Here is a 24,402-nt window from a genome sequence, read left to right as displayed (position 1 = left end):
CCAACTTAAAACTAACTTCACTGCGGTTCGTAAAGGGACAAAACCGTAGCACAAAACCATACAACGCTTTCCTCGGCTTTTATTTTGAAGCACACAGAAACCGGAAGCTGCGGTGTGACGCTGCGCTGCGGCCGTAACCTTAAAGCGGAATCTACGTAGCCTACGTCAGTTTTCTTACGTAGAAGACGTTCACAACAAACATGGCGGACGGTGAGTTCATTGTTGGTGATCGGTGCCGTTTTTTCTCCGTTTTACCGCGAAACCGTTTCCGTGTCGCGACTTTGGGCTCCGGTTTAACGAACTCTTCCACTCGGTCCGAACAGCCGCGCGCCGGTTCGCCCGTTAATGACGTCACTTTACCGGACAGAGCCCCGTTAATGCGATGCTAAGCTAAGTTACCGCCGTTTAACGTTACACAGAGCGAAGGAGAAACACAGAGAGACAGAAACACAACTAAAACCAGAACTAAAACCAGGACTAAAACCAGGACCAGGACTGACTGAGACCGGTTCAGACCGGAGGAAACTACCGGTTGATCCGAGGCTTTAACGTTTAGTTCTGTGGTTATTGATCTCTAATCGATCCCCGGTGATCGGAGCTCGGGCTCATGCAGCTACAGATCGATAACTTACCGGTAGACAGAGAAACAGTCACAACTTTATTCATCCTGAAGGAAACTGTTCTGCCAGGTCGCTGCAAAAGAAATATAAAATACAAAGATTAAATATGTGATCAAATATATCCTACAATGTCTAAAACAATAAAATATACACAACTAGTGCAAAAGGAACAACCTGGACATAAGATAAATACAGTGTTACCTAATTTAAATACAATATTAAAATATGATATAGCCTAATATTAGTGCAAAGAGTCAAAACCTGGTTTAAAAACGAGGTTTGTTGTTGTGTTTTGAACATATTACTGATGTGAGTCAGTAATATTTTACTCAACATTCATCATGTTTTTGTTATTCATTAAAATAATTGATTGTTCATACAAGAATTAAAAGTTGATAAAGTTCTACTCTGTTGAAATGTTTTTTAATTGTATTATTTTGCATGGATGTCTGCTTATGACAAAACAAAATATTTGCATTTATGTTTGGACATGATAAAGTTTGTTTAAATTACCCCCAATTTCCAGTTAATTCCCATAAATTCCCATAAATCGCAAGGAAAGTTTCCAATTTGGAATATTTCTAAAATTCCCCAGTTTAATTTCCCATGGAAAGTTTCTGGAAATATTCTGGAAAATTACTGGAAATTTTCCACCCTTTTGCAACCCTAATAAGGACACATGAAGCCGGAGCTGAAACACAACATGTAGAAGTGACTCTGTGAATCAACCTGTGAAGTAAATCTTCACATCTGATCCTCACACACACACACACACTGACCTGAGACCTGTTAGCGACTCCGTCTCACCTGTGTTAACAACATTTACCTGCTCTGTCTCCACCTGCAGCGTCACACTGAGCTGTGACACCACGAAGGCTTCATGAACACAACATTTAGAGTAGGAATCTGTAAAATCGGTTTCATTTTAACCCAGATTTTTTTCCTCCTTTTACTCTTATTTTCCAACCCAAAAGAGTGTGTTTTTAATGTTAATGACTAAAATGTTCACAAATTAAATAGAAATGAGACTTTCCCTCCAGACCTTCAGAACAAACACTGTATGACTCTCTGCACATTTCCCAGTAATTGGAATCACTTTGGATGGAAACATGGCTACTGTGCCGTGGTATATGCTCATTATACCACGGCTAACAACCAATCAGATTGTCGGATTTCACCTTTCCGTTTTATAATGCAACATAACACTGCACTGTGAGGACTTCATGTACCAATTAAATATTAATGCTGATGAGCTTTAAACAGTTTCCAGTCAAATGGAAACGGTGCCACTCAGATTTGCTTCTCTCTGCAGTTTTCCTCAGACAAACGTTCCTCTTCCACCCGAGAAACAGCGTTTCAGTCAAATCATGAAAATAAATTCACGTTAAAAACAGATTTTCCGTGATTCCGTGATGGCAGAATTCCTAGAGTCCTAGTGAAGAGAGAAGTGAAATGTAAAGGTGCAGGACACTGAAGTGAAGCAGCTCTGTTGTTTTTCAGATCACACAGACGCTGAGCAGTCGATGGAGGGACACACTCCAGTGAGTCTCACACACACACACACACACACACACACTGTTCACTGTTTAGTTTGATTGATAACTGCTAGATGTGATCAGTGTAGTTATTGATCAGTGTAGTTATTGATCTGCTGTGTTAGTGATGGTGAATCCTCCTCAGGTGTCTGAAAACCCTCACGCAGACTACGGCCTGACAGACAACATCCAGGTAACACACACACACACACACACAGACATAGAGACTGAGTGGAGGTGTAGCTGGAGGTGTAGCTCCCATGATGACTTGTGTTTTAGCTCCCATGATGCCTTGTGTTTTAGCTCCCATGATGCCTTGTGTTTTTGTCCAGAGGACGGTGGAGAACGAGAAGGCGGGCGGAGAGAAGCTGAAGCAGAAGGTGGACCTGCAGGCGCTGCCCACCAGAGCCTACCTGGACCAGACCGTGGTGCCCATCCTGCTGCAGGGGCTGTCGGTGCTGGCCAAGGACCGGTGAGGGGGGACGGGGGGGGGAGAGGGGGGGGCAAGGACCGGTGAGGGGGGGGAGAGGGGGGGGGGCAAGGACCGGTGAGGGGGGGGCAGATCCACTCTGACTGGAGCAGCTTAGCTAAACTAGAGCCGTGTTTCCACTGCAGGAACTCTGGGGTAATTTTACGGGGCCAGTCCCATTGGTGCGTGTCTCCGCTTACAGGAACCTTTATGGGGCCGAACGGAGTCCCTGCCTGGGGATTAGGGATGGGCATTTCGAATAATTTTCTAACCAAGTAACCTAACCTGGTGTTACCCGGGTAACCGATTACTGTAATAAAAAATAAAAGACGTCATGTCCGACGGACATTGCGCAGCCGGGGGAAATAAATGTCTCTGTCTGTCAGACAGTCGCATCACTGACACACAGCGTCGTCAGACTAAATATCAGGTGGATAATAGAGTAGAGATGGAGTTTAAGATGCATCTTTATGCCGGGGAATAAATTTAATTTATGCTGCGGCTGCCTCGGAGGAGAAAACTTTTTTTTTTTTTTTTAAACCATTAGCGGTGTTTATTTATTAGTCCACACTACATGTTGGTGCCTTCGGTCCTCTCTGCCTCGCATCGTCTCAGGAAATAACTGGGAAGGTTTCAGAATGTTTGTAAACTGAAAGTAGATTCTCTAACAGACTTGATGACACCTGTCGTCGCCGAGGGAACCACCACAGATTATTGTAAAAGGTTTGAAAGTTCGAGGCTCGATCCAAAACACTTTTACACAGCAGAAAATCACGTTGCTTGATCCAAAACTGTTGAACACGACAAAAAGCCGAACCACGGCATAATGATGTAGTTTGATCCGACACTAGACTGTTGCTCTAACGTGCCGTTTTTTTAATCCTAGGTTAACCGGATAATACATTCATAACCGAGTAGCAGATTGCTACTCGAGTACTCGGGTACTCAGATTTACTCCTGTTTGATGACGTTGTGTGCAACCATGGTGACAGGCACCTGCGTGAAGAACAACAACAAACGTGGCGGAAGGCAGAGCTGAGAGCGAGGAGCTGGTTGCTAAACGAGGCTCCAGTGTTTTAATAAATGTTGACTCTGTGTTGACTCTCACATTTCAAACTTGTTTGATTTGAGTCATTACAGTTTTGCAGTACAATTGATTTTGATTTGATTAATTCATGTTTTCAGTGGAGCCCGAAAAACTGCAGAACTTTACAAAAACAAACATTTAAAAAGAAGCTAAGAAGCAGTGAGCAAAGACAGTTAGCTATCATTTGTAGCCATACTGCAGCCTATGGTTTTTAAAGTCTAACTATTATATAACCTGACTGCAGTGTGCTATTCGCCATCGGTTCAGCCAGCTTGTGCTGGTTCCTCAGCGTCTCAGCTGTGCAGTTGCCTCGTGTTGGAGGTAGCAGGTCATGCAGAGGGAGTTTCTCGTCGTGCATGTCCCTGACCAACTTCCCTGCAGCCTCCTCCCTCCTGGTCTGGAGTGGTGGTAGGGGTTGTGAGATGCTGCCAGCTAAGGCATGTGTCTGAACCCGCTCTAGCTCTGCCTGTTGTTTTTTTTGAGCAACCTACGAAGAGCACTGAGCTATATTCAAGACACGGCCTGATGAGAGTGGTGGAGATGGTGGTGAGGTCGTCTGCAGGTATCTGCATATCCGTAGCTCAACCGTAGCTTTTTCCCATTTAGCATCATGTTGTTCTTTGCTGCCCGTTCGTCAGCCTTGGTGCTTCCAGGCGCATTGACGTGTCTGTCTTGATGTCACATATGGGAACTGCTCTGGACAGCCCGATGTCATCCGCATATCCCACATCAAGGGTGTCCTCAAACACAGCATCCCGGGTGGCCATAGAGAGGAGGAAGACATATGGGGAAGCTACCCCCCCTTGTGGCACCCCAGTACATGTGAATTGCTATTTTTTATCGTCACTTTTATCGTTACCGGGATAAATAGCAGAAATTATCGTGACTAATTTTGTTGTCCATATTGCCATATCCCTACCATGGATAAGTTCATGGAAAAAAGAGCTGTGTGTGTACTGTGATGAAGGCGCAGCTGAAAAAACAGACAATTAAAAAAACAGAAACCACAACAACTGGGCTCGTACCGGCTCTAGTCGCACACAACAACAACAACAACTTACCTGACAACACACGTAGCGCCGGGGGAAACTGGGGGTTAAAAACAGCAGGTCTGATTAAAAACTCAGCGGCAACGAAACCTGCCTTGCTTTTCAGTCTGGTTACCACCGGTTACGGCGGCAGCGGTTCCATTATGGCACCGAGTATCGGTGATCGGCCCCGTAACGGTTCCTGCAGGGGAGACTCACTGAGGTAACCATGGTAACTCACCTCGCTGAGCCGGGAATCCAGATTCCAGAAAGCCAGAGTTAACCCTTTAGTGACCTCGCTAAGACGGTGATGCTGCTTCAGTCACAACACATGTTTATGTTACTGTACACCTGTGTGTGATTGATTGATTGATTGAAAACTTTATTGTGTGTGTGTGTTGACATTGACCTGATGATCTTCTCCCCCCCCCCTCAGGCCCCCCAACCCCATCGAGTACCTGGCTGCGTTCCTGCTCAAGAACAAATCTCAGTTTGAGGAGAGAAGTTAAAGTGAAGCTCTGTTTGTTGATTAACTGTTCACTGTTTTTTATTTGGTCACAATAAACATGTTGATGTGAAAGGGCGGCGGCCTCGGGGGCTTTTATTCTGAAAGGGTGTGTGTGTTTTATTGTGACAGACCGACACAAAGTAGAGCATCGATGTGAAGTGGAGGGAAAACGAATGAAAAGTTCAAGGGAGATTATTTTTGCTCTATTTCTTTATTTCTTTCAACAACCACTGAGGCGGATGGATATGGTGGAGAAGACAGGAAGTAGTTCCAGCTCAGAGCGACTGTGTCATACTGAATTAAGTATTACATCACTATTTAAATGTCAAAGATAAATATTATTTCATATTTCTAGGATGAAGTCTGGATTTTCAAAATAAAACTGTTCTGATAGGCTATAAACACCCTGAATAAAAAATTGCATTTGCATTTGTCAATTATAATCAATTATTTCTGGGCTGTATTTTTCTTGACATTACTATGAAATTGACTGTTATTTCTAGACATTATGACGTAATTAGTGGCCTGTAAATTGAGTTACGAGTTACCCAACACGGTCCTACTGTAGTGTTACTTCTGGCCGTCGCATTAAGCTTCAGTTACGGTAGAAAAGGAGTTCATATGTGAAGATTATCTCACTGAACTCAACTTGGAAGGATCAGAAACTGGTGTTTTAGTCACAGAGCTGATTTTCATCCAAAACACAACGCAGAAATGAAATGAATTCACTTTCTTTACTGGAACCAGCGCCGCGATGAACTTTAGCCCTGGTACACTGCAAAAATCTAAATCTTTCCAAGAATATTTGCCTTATTTCTCGTCAAAATGTCTCAATTTTAGTCAAAACTAATCTCTTTCCACTTAAAATAAGTCTAATCACCTAAAAATTTACTTGTTTTTAGATCATTTTCAATTGTTTCAAACTAATTTTCAATTTAAATAAGTAGAAAAATCTGCCAGTCAAAGCAAGTTTTTTTGTGCTTGTAATAAGAAAGAAAAACTTGATCCACTATCAGATTTTCTTTTTACTTTAAAAGTAAAAAAGTGCCTAAAAACAAGCAACTTTTTAATATTTTGAGTCGTATTTTTAGTATAATTAAATTTGTTTTAATTAGAAATGACATTTTGACTAGAAATAAGACAAATATTGTTGGTAAGGTTTTGAGTTTTTGCAGTGTAGCACTGTATTTATGTTTGGAGAAATGTTTTCAATCCAAATGAAACTGTTGCTCTGTTAAAACCAACCAGGGAGCAGCTGTGAGGCGTTTGTGGGCGTGGCCTGAGCAGACAGGAAGTGTCCAGTTCAGTATAAAGAGACGACGACGATGTCATTGGTTCAGCTCGTGACAGAAGTTTGACTTTATTGCACAGAACAATGAAATAAAACTGAATCTCACAAAAACCACTCCCTACAAAATATATTGTATTTATTTATATAAAGACCCCCCTCCCCTCCCCCTGGCCCCTCCCCCTCCTGGTGTTGGTTTTTAGTTTTTACAGGATGAAAACAGGCAGCAGCAGCTTGTTTGTCCTCGTCAGCCACCGTACTCACCTCACCCAGCCTTTAACCCTTTAATGAACATTAGAAATCAACTCGCTGATTAAAACTGAATGAAATCAAAGTTTATCTGATCAAAGTTAATCATTAATTTCCTACATTAAAAAAAAAGTTAAAGGGATAGTTCACCCAAAATTCAAATTTCTTACTTACTCATTATCTCCTCACCCTCATGTCGACTAAGGGCTGGGAGAAGTTTCAGAGTCCTCCATGCCTTCTCTGAGACACAGGAAGAGCAGTGAACTGAGACACTGGGAGCTTCCGCTACAAACAAGCTTAAAATATAGACTTATTAAATTCTTTTCGGAACAATTTCTCACGTCGGGGCTTCAATTCAAGAGGGACATTACAGACGAGCAGCATGGAGGTATTTGGATGTTTTTTGGTGTGTCTTTTTGTTACGAAGAAAAAAGTGAGCTCCGTTCTCAACCGTCATATGGACATGCAGTGCTGCACGGAGCCCCGCTGTAACTCAGAGAAGCCACGGAGGACTCTGAAACTTCTCCCAGCCCTTAGTCCACATGAGGGGGAGGAGATAATGAGTGAAATTATTTGAATTTTGGGGGAACTATCCCTTTAAAACTGATCAGAGAACTGAGGGAATTGAACGTTGTGACCTTAAAAATAAAAAAAATCCACCTTAAACACCAACTCATCAGGCGTGAAGTCATGTGACAACGTGCTACAGGATTTAAGGTGGATCTCAACCCCTCCCCCTCAGGTCCCTCTGTCTGTGACATCACTTCCTGTGGTCGTCGGGGCAGGAAGGCTTTGTCTTTGTGCGTTACATCACCAGGAGGAGGAGGAGGAGGAGGAGGGGGGAGGGGGGACAGGTGGGGGACAGGTGTGTCTCAGATGTAGAACTGGTGAGCTGCCAGGTTGTCCATGAAGGGCTGCACCAGGAAGTCGGTGGAGAAGTAGAAGACGAGGCCGAAGGTGATGGAGATGGGCAGCGCCGGCAGAGCCTTCTTAAAGATGGCCAGCAGCAGCAGAGTCAGACACAGGCCCTGGGACGGGGGGGACAGGTAGGACAGGTGATTGATTGAGTACTTTATTGTCAGAATTACTTCTGAAATTTTTCTTGCGTCCAAGACACTTGATTCCTTGTGACAAAGAAACATTACAAATATAGAGAATGTGAAGCTGACGTCACGCTGCTTTGCGTTGTGGGACGTCGGCGCCATCTTTGGAGGAACGCAAACGTAAACAGAGAGTGGGGAAAACGGAGGAAAACGAGCAAGAAGAAAAAGAGATGTGAGGAAGACGGACAAAAAGAAAAAAGAAATTATTGATTGATTGATTGATTTTATTTAATTCATGCTGGCTCCACTGAAAAACTGCAGAACTTTACAAAAACATTTAAAAAGAAGCTACATACAAACAAACAAATAATTTCAGAGTTAAAAGAAAATATTTGGAGAAGGGGAAGGGAAACGAAGGAGGAACGTATCGTGATAAACTCAAATTTAACGAGAAACAAAGGTTCACAGAAAAACTACAACTTATTAACGGTGTCGATCCCTAACTTACGTTTTGCCATTAAGGGACTGGATTCAAGACCCAGATTTACTCTCCACTGACTTATCCAGACATCGTGAACTATCTGGTTTTTGGTATTAGTGCATATACGACTGTGGCAGCAGCACTGTCCCACCATGATTACTTTTAAGCGACTTTGGGGAACTTTTTTTAGGGAGACGAGCAAGTGTTTACATCCGCGATCCTCCAAAGATGGCGCCCAACGACGTCCCACAATGCAAAGCGGCGTGAGGTAACTTCACATTCTCTATAGACACCATATAGTAGCACCAAAAACAAAAACACCAAACAACCATCAAACAAGATATCACATCAAACAATGCACAAAAAACAGACAGCAGACATGTGACGTGCTATACGTAGCATCAAAGTGGCTGCAGAGCCTCCAAGTCCCTACCCTACTGTAAGTTATTCAGGCCCTACTTCAGGCCCCGCTGATTCAACGTTTTAACTGATTGAGGGATGAAAGAGTTCCTCAGTCTATTTAATCTAGCCATAGGGACTCTACATCTCCTGTTGGATGGCAGCAACTGATATTCTACAAATAAAACATGTGTCCGGTCGGACAAAACATTGTCTGCCAGAGAATGGACAGCATTCGTCTAGCAGTCATTCCCAAACTGTGGGCCGCGGCCCCCTGGTGGGCCGCAACGGTATTGCAAGTGGGCCGCCAAATCATTTTCAAAATAGTATGATTTTTGTGGAAACATTAAAAATATATATATTATATGTTATAGGCCTGGGCGATAAAACAATCTCCAATCTGGACCGCGATTACGATTATCGGCTATGGACATTGATCACACGGCAGAAATAAATGCGACAGCAGCCTGTCAGTCTGCCGTCGGGGCTGTGAACGCGCTCGAGCGAGTAGAGCGAGTATTTTACTCACACCCGGTGTGAACGCTGTCGTTTGAGCTGCAGCAGCTAAAGCTAAAGTGAAGAAGGAAACGGTGAAAGTTGGAAACGAGTGGAAGTGGAGCAACTAGAAGTGGAAACTAAAGTGACGAACGTGTGGAGCGGTTCAGTCCGACCCGCCGTCCATTCGCCTGTGTCGGGTCGTCATGCGTTTTAAGCCTCGAACCGGCGACCCAGCAAAGTACCGTAGGCTACGCCTGCTTTCATTAGTGTCGGAGGCGGAGGGTTGAGTGTCCAGTAGAGCAGCGGGCCAGTGAGGAGACAGAGGAGGCTCCAGCAGCTTCATGTTGCTGCTGTGAGGAGCAGAGTGCAGTCAGAGCAACGCGATGATACTCCGGTAAGAAAGTGGAGGAAAAAACCCCGACTTTGGAAACACGGAGCTGCTTGTGTCGTTTATTCTGCGGTAACACGTTTCATATGCTGACTGGTCAACGGCGTGAAGAACAGGCTCTTGTAGGCTAGATGCAGGGTTACAGTGTGTGTGTATGTCAGCGCTGTACACAGACACACACACACGGGAGCGTCGGCAGTGAAGTGAAACAATAACCTGCTGATCACCTGAGCTGACGTGAACTGTGAGTCAGAGCACTAAAACTTTCAGAGTAAAAAAGCTAAATATTCATCAAGATCCATAGAAGGAGATCCTATTTTACCAAAATAACAGATGTAGTAGATGTACAACTGCCTATCCCTCTCACTGCAGGTAGCCTAGTCCTAACTAATGCAGTCTAACATTGAACAGAGAGGCATGAACGTCTTTATAATGAAAATATTATAATACAAAAAATATGATAAAATAAATAAAATAGGCCTATTAATATTCTTTAAAATGAAATGGACAGAATGGTGTTTCTGGAGAGTTATAGGAAAACAACAATTTAAATCAAACCAAACTGTGGTCCGTCTCACTCTCAGTGAACATGAAAGTGAACTCATGTCATCCTCCCAAACTGAAGCCTTCTCTGTTATTCAGGATTTAGTCAGGATGCTCCTCCAACTGGCAGCATCAGCTGTGTTACAGTAGTGACTGTGGAGCTTACATGCCCCCTGCTTTCAGTTCAGTCCTCAATCTTTATCATTCAATTAAAAAAAAAAAAAAAAAAAAGCTCTGAGAATGCATCATTTGGTCGAAGGTGGGCCTCGAAAATTTTTTAGATTGTCAAGTGGGCCCTGAGTTGGAAAAGTTTGGGAACCCCTGGTCTAGTGTATGCAGCTCAAGTGTTTGGCCTACAATCTTTGAGCAGCTTTAAGTTGCACTGAGAGACAACTACACCATGCACTGACTCCATACTGCATAACACTAAGAACAATAGATTGAAAAGAACAATAACAGAATAGGCTTACTAGTACCGAACAACCTTATAGTCTCCTAAGAAAATAAATACGTTGCTGTAACATTACAACAAATATCAATATCAATGTGTGCGCTCCATGATAGAGCGCAGGGGCAGGATAGGACAGGTAGGACAGGACAGGACAGGACAGGTAAGACATGGATAGGTGAGACAGAACAGGACAGGTGAGATAGGTTCCCTTCTGCTTCTCTCAGAAAATCTCTGTATTAGAGTCAGTAGTAGCATTTCCATCCACCTGTTCTCATTCACAATTTGTGCAAAAAAACAGCAGAAATTCGAAAATAGGCAGACAATTCACAAAAAAAATGTTACGCTTGTAGGTGGAGGATTCGTCAGCGTCTCGATAAAAGGAAAATGCAACTTTTTGCTATGGAAACAGGTTTTGTGAATAAATGACGACCAACGCCGTTCACACTGCAGTATACGGTATACAGTATACACGTTTCCCAGAATGCAGCAGTATATGCAGCTGTAAAACAGGCGGAAAGCTGTGGTTATTACGTTTTAATATTTTTTCATGTGAGAAAGTAACTGTTTAGATCTCCAATGTGCACTCAGTTTATCCAAATGAGGCTGTTTAGAAGTTTGCTGTGATGTTTTTTAGAGAAGTGAAGCTCGGTCGTCTCAGAGGCAGCAGCTCCGTCTGCTGAGCTGCTCGGCCGGTCAACCTGCGTCGTCATCCCGGGGGGGAAAACGATCTCTAATGAACTTACCCGCAGGTCTCCTCTCAATAATCGCAAAACGATAACCAAAGCGAAACGGGCAGAAACTCACATTTTCACAAATTTCGCTCAAAAATTTTGATACATTTGGATGAAAACCTGACTAATGAGGACGGAGCAGGGAGAGACGAAGCCGCACTAAGAGGCTCACAGTTTAAATTCTGTAAGTCTCTCTGCTTTGTTGAACACATTGTTAGAGAGAGGACAAGTTTGTCTACAACTGTGGAAAAAATCATGTGTGTAGAGTGTAAATTGTGACCGTGAGCAGCGTGGAAAGAGAAAAGTTTCAGACAATTTCAGGCAACTCCTCCCACTCTAGCTGATGATGTCACCCACTCTGCTATGAACATTCCGTGCAATACACACCCATTATAATCTCAACATTTCTCCAGAAATGATCATGGTCATTGAACAGGGATTGATCAAAAACTATAATACCTATCAACACGTAGATTAACACACTAATAGACAAGACTTGTGTCTACATTTTACAGTTTAAATGGAGTCTCTAGGTGAAAGTATGCCAGAGTAGTAGACGTTTGAAAAACTCCAATAATCAGTCTTTTTTTTGACTCGTCCCATTCACTTCAATGCAAAAAATTTTGCGACCTATGTTTGCTTTCGTAATCTGTAGAGAAAAGTAATAACACACCGATCCGCATGTTCAATGGAGTTGTAGGATGAGTTGTGAATTGAAAATTCACATGTAAGATGAAAAATAATAAGAAGAAAGAAAAGTGACACGGGTTGAGAGTTTCCACTTACGATGAGGATGGCGACGAAGCAGGCGATCGTCGTGTTCCAGTCGCCGCCGGTCGCTGCAGCCTTTCCAACCAGAACACTGTAGAAGATGAAGTCACCGAGGCCGAGCTTCACGCCCCCTACACACACACACACACACACACAGACACACACACACTCTTAATCTGTGTGTTGACGCTGGTTAAACACGCTGGTGTGTTGTTGGTGTGAACTCACTGTCCTCCTCCAGCTCGTCGTCTGGAGGAAACGTCCTGGCCGGTCTCCTCTCAGGCTCCGCCCCTCTGCCGCTCTGCTCCGCCTCCTCATCTAATCAACACCAACAACATGTGATGTGACGAGACTGAGCTCCAACATTTCTGTCTAATTGACCTCTGGCTAAGCCCCGCCCCCTCCACTCACTCGGACAAACAGTCAACATTCGGTGACGGTTGCTATGGCAACAACTGTCACAGTAGAGACATTTCACAGGAGACAGAAAGATGAAATATCATCTTGAAGTCACCAAAACTTCACTTAGCTTTACTGCTATGGCTGTCGGTTGCCGCGAAACGCAGATAGCGACGGGCTAACTTCTGTTAGCCTGTCTATGGAGTTTTGCATTATACGTTAGCATTAAGCTAGCGGGCTTTATGCTGAGTTGTGATGCTGGCTAACATCTAAACATCTCTGACAATATGTTGCCTCAAATACGTTGTTGACTTAACTTAGAACAGATGTAGACATCCTTGTTAAGTTTATCCACGTTTAGTTGGTGTTGTGGTCTACCGCATAACTTTATCCAGAGCAGACACTTCTCTCGGTTGAGATGTGGCTTGGGAAAAGGTAAAAAAAAATCCACCCCGTCGCCTCTCAGGATACCTAGTGTTGGAGTTGCATGTACCCCATGAACACCGTTTGACCATTTTAAACTTAAAATGTCAAGAAAAAACATATAAAAACGAATGAAAACTGATCAACTGCAATGCATTTCAATGGACGTGGAAGCAGAGAATGTCAGAGTGTATGGGCTAGCTATGCGCACTGTGATTGGCTCATCGCGTTTGGGGGCGTGGCTTAACCATAGGTCAATTGTTGACAACCCCTCCACCACCACCACCCATTTCCCATGATTCCCAGCTGCCGGACCTGTTTCCTGTTCGGAGCGCTGAGCGTCCGCCGGGCTCGCCATCCCCACGGTCCACATCATGGCCGCTGAGCAAAGGAACAGGTGTGTTACAGCTACAGTTAGCAGCATTAATTCGTTTGATTGATTGATGGGTTGATGACATCACAGGGGAGGGGGGGGAGGGGCTTACAGGAGTAGATGAGGGCGGGGAAGATGGGCTCGTTACGTTCCTGAGCCGTCTCCACCAACATCCTGAGAGGACCCTTCGGAGACAGGACGGCCACCAGGTCTACACACACACACACACACACACACACACACACACACACACACACACACACACACACACACACACACCGAGAGCAATGCATGATGGGAATCCAATCCAATCCACTTTAAATATATAGCACATTTCCAAAACATAAAAGTTTACTGCACAGTGATTAACATACAGGACACAAAATGGATTAAGAAAATACGCTCGGCCACCTCCTGGTTTTAGTCTTTAGTACTTAAAGGGATAGTTCAACATTTTGGCAAATTGGCCCATTGCCATAATCCCTATAGTCATAGCAGTAGGTTCGTTACCTTTAATTGTCGGTGCAAGCTGTTGGGAAATTCATGCAAAACCACTGATGCACGTTGCCTTCAGGGACAGTGTTCATCAAGCAGTCACTGTATTTCCCTCTAAAACAACTCTGTGTGGTAACGTTGTGTTATTATCTCATAGCGTGGTGAATGTGCAGCTCACAACTTGTCCACCAGAGCGTTGTGGAGTTGTTGGATTGTGTATTTGATGAGTTTGATGAGGGAAACCAAGAAATCCCATGAGCCTCCGTAGCGTAGCTCTGAGCAGCTCACGGCTCTGCTCCGCCGTTCTAAAAACAGCTTGCACCGACAATTAAAGGTAACGAACCTACTGCTATGACTATAGGGGTTATGGCAATGGGACAATTTGCCAAAAATGTTGAACTATCCCTTTAAGATGAGCTGATCAGCTGAAATCAGGGCTTGTGAGGGATGTCGATATGTAAGATCTAAGAAATGCATTGATGAGCTGTTTTAGGCTTTAGAAACAGATTTCATCCTGGATAAAAGCCTCAGGTGATAAAAACTGGTTTAGTTAAAACCACAGTCAGGCTTTACTCCAGGATCTGAGACTGGGTTTAAAACGAGGGACGGCCGACTGACCGTAGACGGAGATGGCGCCCAGGATGACCCAGGCGGACCACTCGGGCAGGTACTTGATGAAGACGAGGGCCATGAGGGCGCTGATGAGGATGAGGTAGGCCTGCTGCAGCTGCAGCGGCCCCTTCCAGTGGATGCAGATCATCCCCACCGCGCCGAAGTTCCAGATCACTACGCCCACCGTGGGGTAGTCCACCGCCAGGTTGTACGTCTTAAACACCTCCCTGTCACAGAGGGGGGGGGGGGTGAGGCCACGCCCACTTCCACAGCACCTGTGTGTGTGTGTATGTGTGTGTGTGTGTGTGTTAGTGTTGTTTTTGGCGGCCTGTTTTAATTTTAGTTTTAGTCTAGTCTTTGTGCCAAACTGTCATTTTAGTTTTTATTAGTTTTAGTCAGGTTCATGCTCCTTTTTGTTGAGTCAAGTTTTAGTCGACTAAAAGTCTGATCATTTTAGTCTTATTTTAGTCAGAATAACCCATGACTATTTTCGTCTAGTTTTAGTCGACGAAAACTGATGACATTTTAGTCTAGTTTAGTCAATTATTTTTATCTCGTTCTAGTAATGTAATTCTATTTAACCCAGTTAAAGCAGAAGTGAGTGATCCGGTCGTTTTGGCTAATGCTGCGTTCCAGGCAGGCTTTTGAAATCGTAAATTACAGCTTCAAGTCACAACTTACAACTTTGTAGCGTTTCAGGCAACCCACTCGTGTTTTTCCGACCTGTTTTACCTGTGAAAGTCACTATAACGGCCACTCGTAACTTCTGACCCGTGAACTCGTACCAGATCGAACTGGTACGACTTCACAGGTCGGAAAAACACAAGTTACGGGTTGCCTTGAACGCACCATAACGTCTTGTCAGCAGATGGAGTTAGCAGCCCCCGCCCTCGTCATGGATCTATTGGTCCTCGTCCCTACGTCACCACATTCACGCGCATCCCTTGGCTGCACACACAGAGAGGACTGCCCCTTTATGCCGTTCTCTCTCCTCATTGGATAAAGGTTGTAGGATACAAGGAAAGTTTTCTCCTGGGCTCAGAGCAGAGCAGAGTGACTGACAGACCCGTGTTTCAGACCAAACACTCTATAGAAGTGATTGCTGTCAGAAGATATAACTATTTAAGACTTATATTAACACAAAAATATCGCTTACTTCTGCTTTAATATAGTATAATTACCTAGTATAGTAGCCTAACTATAGACGAAACCAAATTTTTCTTTTAGTCAAACCAATTCCACAATTCAAACATGGTTATCTTATTTTGATATTATTGTTACCTTATAGAATACATCCATTCCAGACATGGAAGATGCTGCTCAACATATTTATTTTCAGTTCCCTCACACTATACTAGACTTAGCAGATATTTTGGAGAAACCCACTTTACACTGTCTCTCACACACACAAACCAATAGCTACATACACGCTAGTCATACACACACTGTAATGGAAATGTCTATGTTTATGACCCTCGATTGAACTTTGAAGATGTACGTTCATGAACCTTGAATAAAGTGCAAGTTGCACTTCCTGCTGTGCATGAGGCAGCATACAGGTGTCTGACTGGGTTCCTGTTATTTTGTGATGATTACGCTTAAGCCAGCAGTTGTCTCCATATCCAAAACCACAGTGAGATGTCAAAGAGATGTCGACTTGCTGAGGTGTGAAAAAACCACAACAGACCCTCGGTTACAGACAACCACGAGCTTCCTGCCTTTACATATGAGCTGATTTTATAATAATAACCCAAGATATGCCAAAAGCGCTTAATGCAAACTATGCAAACTTATTCTGCAAGAATGCAATAATGTTATTGGACGATGTTTGATGCCGCCTCCAAGGAGGAGCACGTGGCTCCTTCCTGCTCTTGTGCCTATGTAACCTGATGAAACCACATCTCAGTGTGCACTCTCTTACAGACTTTTGTGTGTGTGACAGTCCACCTCTTGCAAGATCAAATAAAGTACTTAAAGGGATAGTAGCATTTTTTTAAAGTGGGGTTGTATGATCTACAAATAGCCCCTAAGTACTTTAATTGCAGTAGAAGACTCTCTGCACTCCTCCCGTTAGCAACGCCAGCCCATAATAGCCCTGCCCAGAGATTTACAACATACAGTGTTGTGAACAGACCCAAAGAAACGGCCTATTTTCACGGCCTAAAAGCCAACTCACGTATCCCTCCGCCCAGGGTTAGCGCCCGCCGATCAGCAGTTGGTTAGGTTCAAATAAAAACTGTTTTTTTCTGCACTTTGAAGGGCTGGAAAAAATAATATTATAGCGAACAATGGAACTGTGTATTTTTTTCTCAGGTAAAACCTCTTTTAGGCCGTGAAAATAGGCCGTTTCTTTGGGTCTGTTCACAACACTGTATGTTGTAAATCTCTGGGCAGGGCTATTATGGGCTGGCATTGCTAACGGGAGGAGTGCAGAGAGTCTTCTACTGCAATTAAAGTACTTAGGGGCTATTTGTAGATCATACAACCACACTTTTAAAAAATGCTACTATCCCTTTAAGTGAAACCCTTCTTTGCTGGACTTATGATTTTCTCTCTCACAAGTTAAAGGAAATTTCCACAACAACACGCACACACACACACACACTAGACTAGTCACACACGTAGTGTTAACGACAGGGAAAGGGGCCGACGGCCGGCAGCCGCGGATCGTCAGACCACCCAGCGCAGCTGCATCTTCTAAATAACGCGGCGAGTGGGGATTGAGGAAGTGACGTCGCTGCCTAGGAAACAGAAATACTGCTAAATAATAATAATTTCGTCTCGTCTTGTTTTGGTCAACGAAAATGAAGAGACATTTTAGTTTAGAGTTTTTGTTTTGTGAACCACATTTAGTCTCGTTTTTATTCGTCAACAATATTGCATTATAGATTTTATTATAGTTATCGTCACATGGCCACTGGTCACGTTTCCTCTCGTTTTCGTCACGTGATAAAGGGTCGTTGACAGTGATATTTCGTCATAATTTTCGTTGACGAAAGCAACACTAGTGTGTGTGTGTGTGTGTGTGTGTGTGTGTGTATATGTGTGTGTGTGTGTGTGTGTGTGTGTGTGTGTGTGTGTGTGTGTGTGTGTGTGTACGGACTCACCCGAGATACATGAAGCTGAACCAGAAGAGCAGCATGAGGGAGGAGAGGATGAGCCAGCCGTGGATGAACTAAACAACACACACACACATCATCATCATCATCATCATCATCATCATCATCATCATCTTCATCATCAACGACAGTGATAACCACCCAGTCTGTTTAAGGACCGCCCACTCTACTGAAGCGGTGTTTCTCAACCTTGTCGCATGGAATTCAAATGGGGTCGCCTGAAATGTCTAGTAATTGAAAAAAATTACTAAGAAAAACATTTTTTAAACTAATTATTATTCTTTTTAAATAAAAAAAAACACCACACTCAATCTTAAAGCCCCAGTATGTAACTTATTTGGCTTTTTATTATCAAAAATCAAACATGTCTTTCATAAATACGTATTTCACTGAAGGTGAATCACAGCTTGAACAAATGAAAGCTTTCTGGTTCCTTAGAATGAGTTGTTACAAGTCGTTACAAATACATAAGTGGGCGACGCACCGAACCGAGGCGGCCATGTTGCATCGTGACCGTAGGTAACCACGGAAACGGCCTGTTAAAACTGTCACCACTGTGTAGTGTGAGGAAGGACGGAGGCACTGGTGTTGCATTCAGGTGCAGTCAGGCAGACGGCCGTCGGCAAACCAACCGGATGTCATTTTACTCCACCAGAGAAAGACGGTAAAACAATACCACATCACCATGACAACATGTTGTCACGCCTGTATTGTTTTGCCTCGTGCTGGCGGACCACTTGTTTACATAGACGCTTGTTTATCCTGTTACATGCACGGCTGTTGTCTGTCTGACGTCTGCCCCATTTCAGGTGAATGCAACATCAAGAATACGTTCAGATATGCAACCGCACCGCTAGATGGGGGGAATTCCTACACACTGAGGCTTTAAACAACTGTATTCTATACGGCCGCGATCATGTGACTGCACATCCGTGGACATCCGATGGTCACTAACCAAAGCAAGGTATCCCATCATGCATTGTGGTTGGCATTGATCTGCAACGTTTTAAAGGGATAGTAGCATTTTTTTAAAGTGGGGTTGTATGATCTCCAAATAGCCCATAAGTACTTTAATTGCAGTAGAAGACTCTCTGCACTCCTCCCGTTAGCAACGCCAGCCCATAATAGCCCTGCCCAGAGATTTACAACATACAGTGTTGTGAACAGACCCAAAGAAACGGCCTATTTTCACGGCCTAAAAGAGGTTTTACCTGAAAAAATAATACACAGTTCCATTGTTCACTATAATATAATTTTTTCCAGCCCCTCAAAGTGCAGGAGGGATACGTGAGTTGGTTTGGTCCAAATAAAAACTGTGTTTTTCCTGCACTTTGAAGGGCTGGAAAAAATTATATTATAGAAAATATCGAAAATAGGCCGTTTCTTTGGGTCTGTTCACAACACTGTATGTTGTAAATCTCTGGGCAGGGCTATTATGGGCTGGCGTTGCTAACGGGAGGAGTGCAGAGAGTCTTCTACTGCAATTAAAGTACTTAGGGGCTATTTGTAGATCATACAACCCCACTTTTTAAAAAAATGCTACTATCCCTTTAATTACTCGACGTAATAATGTAATTAACTGAGCGGCGGAGTCGTGGCCGAAAGTGTTTTTCATTTGACCAGTGAGTTCACTAGATAGAATTCACTATGTAGAGAGGAGGAGGGAAGACACACAACCCTTATAACCCCGAGTCACATGGTGATGACATCACAGGGGGGCGGACCCACCGGAGCAGATGGGAGCGGGGAAGATGGCGGTGGCGGCGGCGGCGGCTCACCTTGTAGCAGCGGTACTTGTAGAGGACGACCAGGAAGATCGTCATGACCACGATGACGCTGATCATGATGATGGTGTTGAGGACGGAGTTGAGGAGGCGGCGGCCGACCGACGCCGTGTTCTCCGTGAACGGCGTGTAGATCCTGGGGGACAAACATGGCGGTTAGCACTCAGGTATACTTTTTTTTCTCCTAAATGTTATCACTTTTTTAAATTATTTTTTGACTTTTTTTTTTTTTTATAGAAATTTTACCACTTTTCCTAGATTTCTTTTGAGAAATTTTACAAGTTTCTTCTCAATTTTTCTTTTTTACTTGTTATTATTTTTTCAAGAAATTTTACCCTTTTTTGTATTATTGTTTGCCCCTTTTTGAGAGAGAAATTGTACCACTTTTTTTTGCGAAATCTTACCACTTTTTCTAGAATTCTTTTGAGAAATTTTACCAGTTTTTTCTAAATTTTTAAAAAAACTTTTGACTTTTTTTTTTTCTTAGAAATTTTACCACTTTTTTCTAGAAAATCTGAAACTTTTTCTTTTTTTCTTTTTAAAGCTTACCATTTTTTCTAGAAATGTTTCAACTTTTTTTTGAGAAATTTTACCACTTTTTTGCAGAAATTTCTCTATAATCTTTCAAAAATGTATTGCCTAATTTAAACGTACATTGATGTTTGTGTATTTCTGGTGTTCGCTTCAAATTTTTGTCCAATGGGGGTCCGTGGTCTAATTTCTGTCAATTTTGGGGTTCCTTGATGTAAAAACTGTTTGAGAACCAACAGTGATACAAGTATGAACAGTTAAAAAGCAGTATACCCACTAAAAAAAATTACTACATCACTGGCTGAGGGGAAGGCGGGGCAGTTTGGGGGCGTGGCGTGGCGTAGCGTTCAAAGCGTGGACTTACCAGGGCCGTAACCATGGAATCAACATTGGGGGGGACCAAATCTCTCTCTTTCGTTGTAGACAAATGCACATGGCTGAGAGGAGCGTAACCAAAACAGCGGAAAAGCGAGCGGACTTCCACAGTTCCCTACTGTCTTTCTGTGTAAATATCTCATGTTACAACATGAAAACCTGCGGCTTATATTCAAGTGCGGCCTATATATGGATTTTCTTTTCAAATTTAGCTGGTGCTGCTTATACTCAGGTGTGCTGTATAGACCGGAAAGTACGGTAAATTCGCTTACACATGGGATACTTTTTTATTTGTTCATTTTTATTTTTTAATCAGATAGTTATATATTGGGGGGGGGGGGTATTTTGAGCATATCTGAATATTGGGGGGGATGTGTCCCCCCGAATGTATATGGTAATTACGGCCTTGGGACTTACAGCTGCTGGTCGGTCTTCTCGGTGTAGAAGCTGACGGACTTGATGGTGGCAACCACGACCACCATGCAGAGCGTGACGGGGACGAAGAGCATGATGACGTGTTTGGCTCCGTACTTCAGAGTCAGCTCCTCATCGTCCATATCCACTTCCTGATCCGAACCTCCACCGCCGCCGCCGCCGCCACCGCCATCCACGGCCGCCGGACCGGCCCTCCGGCTCAACGCGGGCTGCACGGACAGAGAGACAGAACATCACAGCATCATCATCATCACCGAGGCGGGAGCGTGCCTATGTTCCCTCAGCCCTTTGTTCCCTGATTTCTAAGGTTTCTTTTTTCTTTCCAAAATGAGGCCCTATGTTCCCACATTTCCTTTATCATCAATTTGCATCAGATTTTATCCCCATTTCTCCCAATTTGGTCGTCAATTACACCTGACCCAACCTATTATCCAGTAGCAGTTGACTACAGATGTGATGTAGCTTTCAGCTAAATCTGGGAACACAGGGCCCTGGGAACACAGGGCAACTTAGACAACAAACTTCTACAGTAGTACAAATAGTGTAAGTAGTAGTAAATGAAGCATTAGAAAGTTTGTACAGTCAGTACACCAGGAATTCTGGACATTATTAGTGGGGTAATTTAAGATAGAGCTGCTTGGTAACGTTAGCGCCATGAAATTACTCTGAATCATCCCTTTAAATGCGGTATAAAAATAAAAATGACTTGATTTAGAGTTTCATTTTGACAAAATTCTTAGAAATCAGAAAAATCTTAGAAATGAGGGAACATAGGGCTGAGGGAACATAGGATTGTGGGAACATAGGGCCTAATTTTCAACATTTTCAGTAGGAAAAAAAATTCTTAGAAATGAGGGAACATTGGGCTGTGGGAACATAGGATTGTGGGAACATTGGGCTGTGGGAACATAGGATTGTGGGAACATAGGGCTGTGGGAACATAGGGCTGACCCCACCGAGGCAACACGAGCCGGCGAGAGACTTGTATTGGACCTTTACCCGTTTGGGCACCGGGTCCTCGGGCGGCGCTGGGTCCAGGTCCGGTCTGTAGGACGGCAGCGCCGGGTTCTCCGACGGCACCAACGCCGTCCGCTCGTTGTACAGGTCCTCGTCGCTGTCCGAGGTGTTCATGGCAACGACTGCAACGAACAGAGAGATTAGAGACTAGAACCAGGACCAGGACCAGAACAGTCCTCCTACAGACGTTCTACTGACCAGAGAGACTGAAAGACAAGACACAACTGCAAACCAAGTCCTTAGGAACACCAGTTCAAACTAAGCTGGTCTGATCCGGATCCAACTGGTTCTGATCCTGGTCTTCATCAAACTCATCAAATACACAATCCAACAACTCCACAACGCTCTGGTGGACAAGTTGTGACCTGCACATTCACCACGCTATGACTATAACATTACGACACGTGAAGCAAATACTCTGAACTACTTTCTCTTCTGATATCCCTCCGCCCAGCAGCCGTGTCTGGAATGTAGTTCCGGCTGCATTTCCCTCTAAACAACTCTGTCTCTGATGTTACATGATTATCTCATAGCGTGGTGAAGCAGACCACCACCAGAGCGTTGTGGAGTTGTTGGATTGTGTATTTGATGAGTCTGATGAGGGACAGGGGACCTGTACCGTTCACTGAGCAGCTCACGTCTCTGCCCCGCCGATCTCAAAACAACATGCACCGATAATTAAAGGTGATGATGAACCTGCTGCTATGACGAACGAATCTCCTTGTTGTTTACAACTACTTCGGGTAGAAAACCAGCATCAGAACAATAGTGACGGACGAGAGTTTCGCTATATATATCTAATTTTTCATGTCACTATATCACCGTTTAGACTAATCTGATGTTTGTAAAGTCTATAAAACCAATGATTGGACAAATATTACTATTTCTGTGTGCACGTTTTTGTAATTAGTCATGGTTATCATAGATTAGCAGGGCTAACGGTTAGCTACCTGTTTAACTTTAATAACTCAGTGACTCTATAAACGGTCCATGAAAAAATATTTTCTCCAGCGGATATCTGAGTTCCAACATGACTGAGCTAACTGGAGTAGTTTCATGTCGTGTCCCACAACGGGAGGGTTTTAACAGCTGACGTCCTGCTGTTAGCTTAGCTACTGCTGTTAGCTTAGCTACCGTTAGCTTAGCTACCGCCGTTAGCTTAGCTACCGTTAGCAGCCACTGATGCTTTCTAGACACCGTGATTCCCCCAAACTGAATAAATACAACACATAGCAACACAAAACACACACACAGAAATATGAATGTTTCTTCAATCATTTGAGATTTGTCTAAACGGTGATAGGGCGTGAAAAATATGATATAGCCTAGCTAAACTCTCGTTCGTTACTATTGATCTCATTCAAATTACGTGCTGGTTTTCTACCCGGAAGTAGAATGTAAACAACAAGGCGACTCGGTCTATTGCTGAGAGGAAGATCTGACTAAATGTTGAACTGTCCCTTTATTAAATAAACACTAATGTTAGCAGGCACCTCAGGGGCCCCGTGCCCCAGTGCGGCCCCCACTTCTCTAACTCCGCCCCTGCTACACAGCCCGAGATTAAACCGAACTTCCTCATTCTGAAGGATCGATCAACTATTGATTATCAGCCACTGATTGATTGATTATCTGGACTGAACGGAACCGTCGTCCTCGGTGAAGTCTCTGAACAGCTGACTGTTTATTTACGTCACGACATCTCTCCACAACATCTCTTCGTTTTCTGTTTTGTTTTGTTTCGTTTCTTTTATGATTCTTCCGCTGCGCTCGTGAGCGAAGAGACCGGAAGTGAAGCGGCGCGTGTTTAAGGAAAAACATCAAAGTTTAGTTTAGTTTTTTTTACCTCAAGGATTTAAGCGAAGTAAAGTCAAACACACAGGCGATGAGACGAACCCGGAACACACACACACACAGTCAGCTGACACACACACCACGTGACCCCCCCCGCTGACGTCACCAGGTCACGTGGTGTTTCTGGCTCGGTTCATATTATTTATTTGTTGAATAATGTAAATACACGACGGAGAGAATTATTAATCACACTTTTCAATAATAATAATGTTCAGCTAATGGTAAAAAAAAAAAAAAAAAAAAAAGAACAAATGAAGTCTGGATCTTTTCCAGGTTTTATTTGGAAAAGATCCATCCAAAAACCTATTTATTTAGGATGGCTTTTAATACCCAGTAGCACGATGGCACTTTTTATCTTATTTTATTTTATTTTAACTTATTTGACTTTGCCGTATTTTATTGCTTTCACTGTTTTTATTGTTTTTAAATAGTTTTTATTTCTGCTTCTTTCTTTTTTATTATTACACTATGTAAAGCACTTAGGTACACCGAAAGGATTGTTGTAAAGGGCTGTATAAATAAAGTACATTTACATTTACATTTATTGTAAAAAAAAATATATATCATTTAATTTTTAAACACTATTTGTTTATTAGCCTATCATTGCCTCAGCAGCGACTATTCCTGGGGTCCACATTTTAAAGTTAATATACTCAATCTAAGTATACACATACACATAGGCTACATATAAATATACATGCCCAAATATTTAACAAAGCCCTATGTTTTTTAAATGGTTAAATCAAATGTGTTGATGCCTTTAAAACAGCTTTTTTTTTTGTTTATTATGAAATTCTCCATTATTTCTTTGATCAATTGACAGATTAGTTTATAAAATGCCAATTAGAATTTTTATTATCATTTATTGAAGCCTAATTTTAAACAAGCCAGATGAAACA

General features: G+C 43.2%; 2 protein-coding genes across 2 annotated transcripts; one reads left to right on the top strand and one right to left on the bottom strand.

Moving 5' to 3' along the window:
* The first annotated feature begins 173 nt into the window (after positions 1–173).
* dpy30 (dpy-30 histone methyltransferase complex regulatory subunit) lies at positions 174–5,322 on the top strand. The gene is made up of 5 exons (XM_083991737.1): positions 174–210; positions 2,121–2,161; positions 2,301–2,348; positions 2,488–2,627; positions 5,176–5,322. Exons 1-5 carry the CDS (start codon positions 201–203, stop codon positions 5,246–5,248), a joined length of 312 nt encoding a protein of 103 aa, XP_083847863.1. The 5' UTR covers positions 174–200; the 3' UTR covers positions 5,249–5,322.
* A 2,196-nt stretch (positions 5,323–7,518) lies between these two features.
* On the bottom strand, positions 7,519–23,598 carry psen2 (presenilin 2). Its single transcript, XM_083970873.1, has 11 exons — positions 23,496–23,598; positions 21,635–21,774; positions 20,618–20,844; positions 19,289–19,430; positions 17,499–17,566; positions 14,398–14,618; positions 13,397–13,495; positions 13,227–13,292; positions 12,318–12,407; positions 12,105–12,220; positions 7,519–7,812 (listed from the first exon to the last, which is right to left on the bottom strand). Exons 2-11 carry the CDS (start codon positions 21,764–21,766, stop codon positions 7,657–7,659), a joined length of 1,317 nt encoding a protein of 438 aa, XP_083826999.1. The 5' UTR covers positions 21,767–21,774; positions 23,496–23,598; the 3' UTR covers positions 7,519–7,656.
* Positions 23,599–24,402: the final 804 nt, after the last annotated feature.

The sequence above is a fragment of the Trachurus trachurus genome (genome assembly GCF_905171665.1).
Source record: "Trachurus trachurus genome assembly, chromosome: 1".
Taxonomy (NCBI): Eukaryota; Metazoa; Chordata; class Actinopteri; order Carangiformes; family Carangidae; genus Trachurus; species Trachurus trachurus.
The sequence above is the reverse complement of the archived record's forward strand: the minus strand, read 5'-3'. Positions and strand labels throughout refer to the sequence as shown.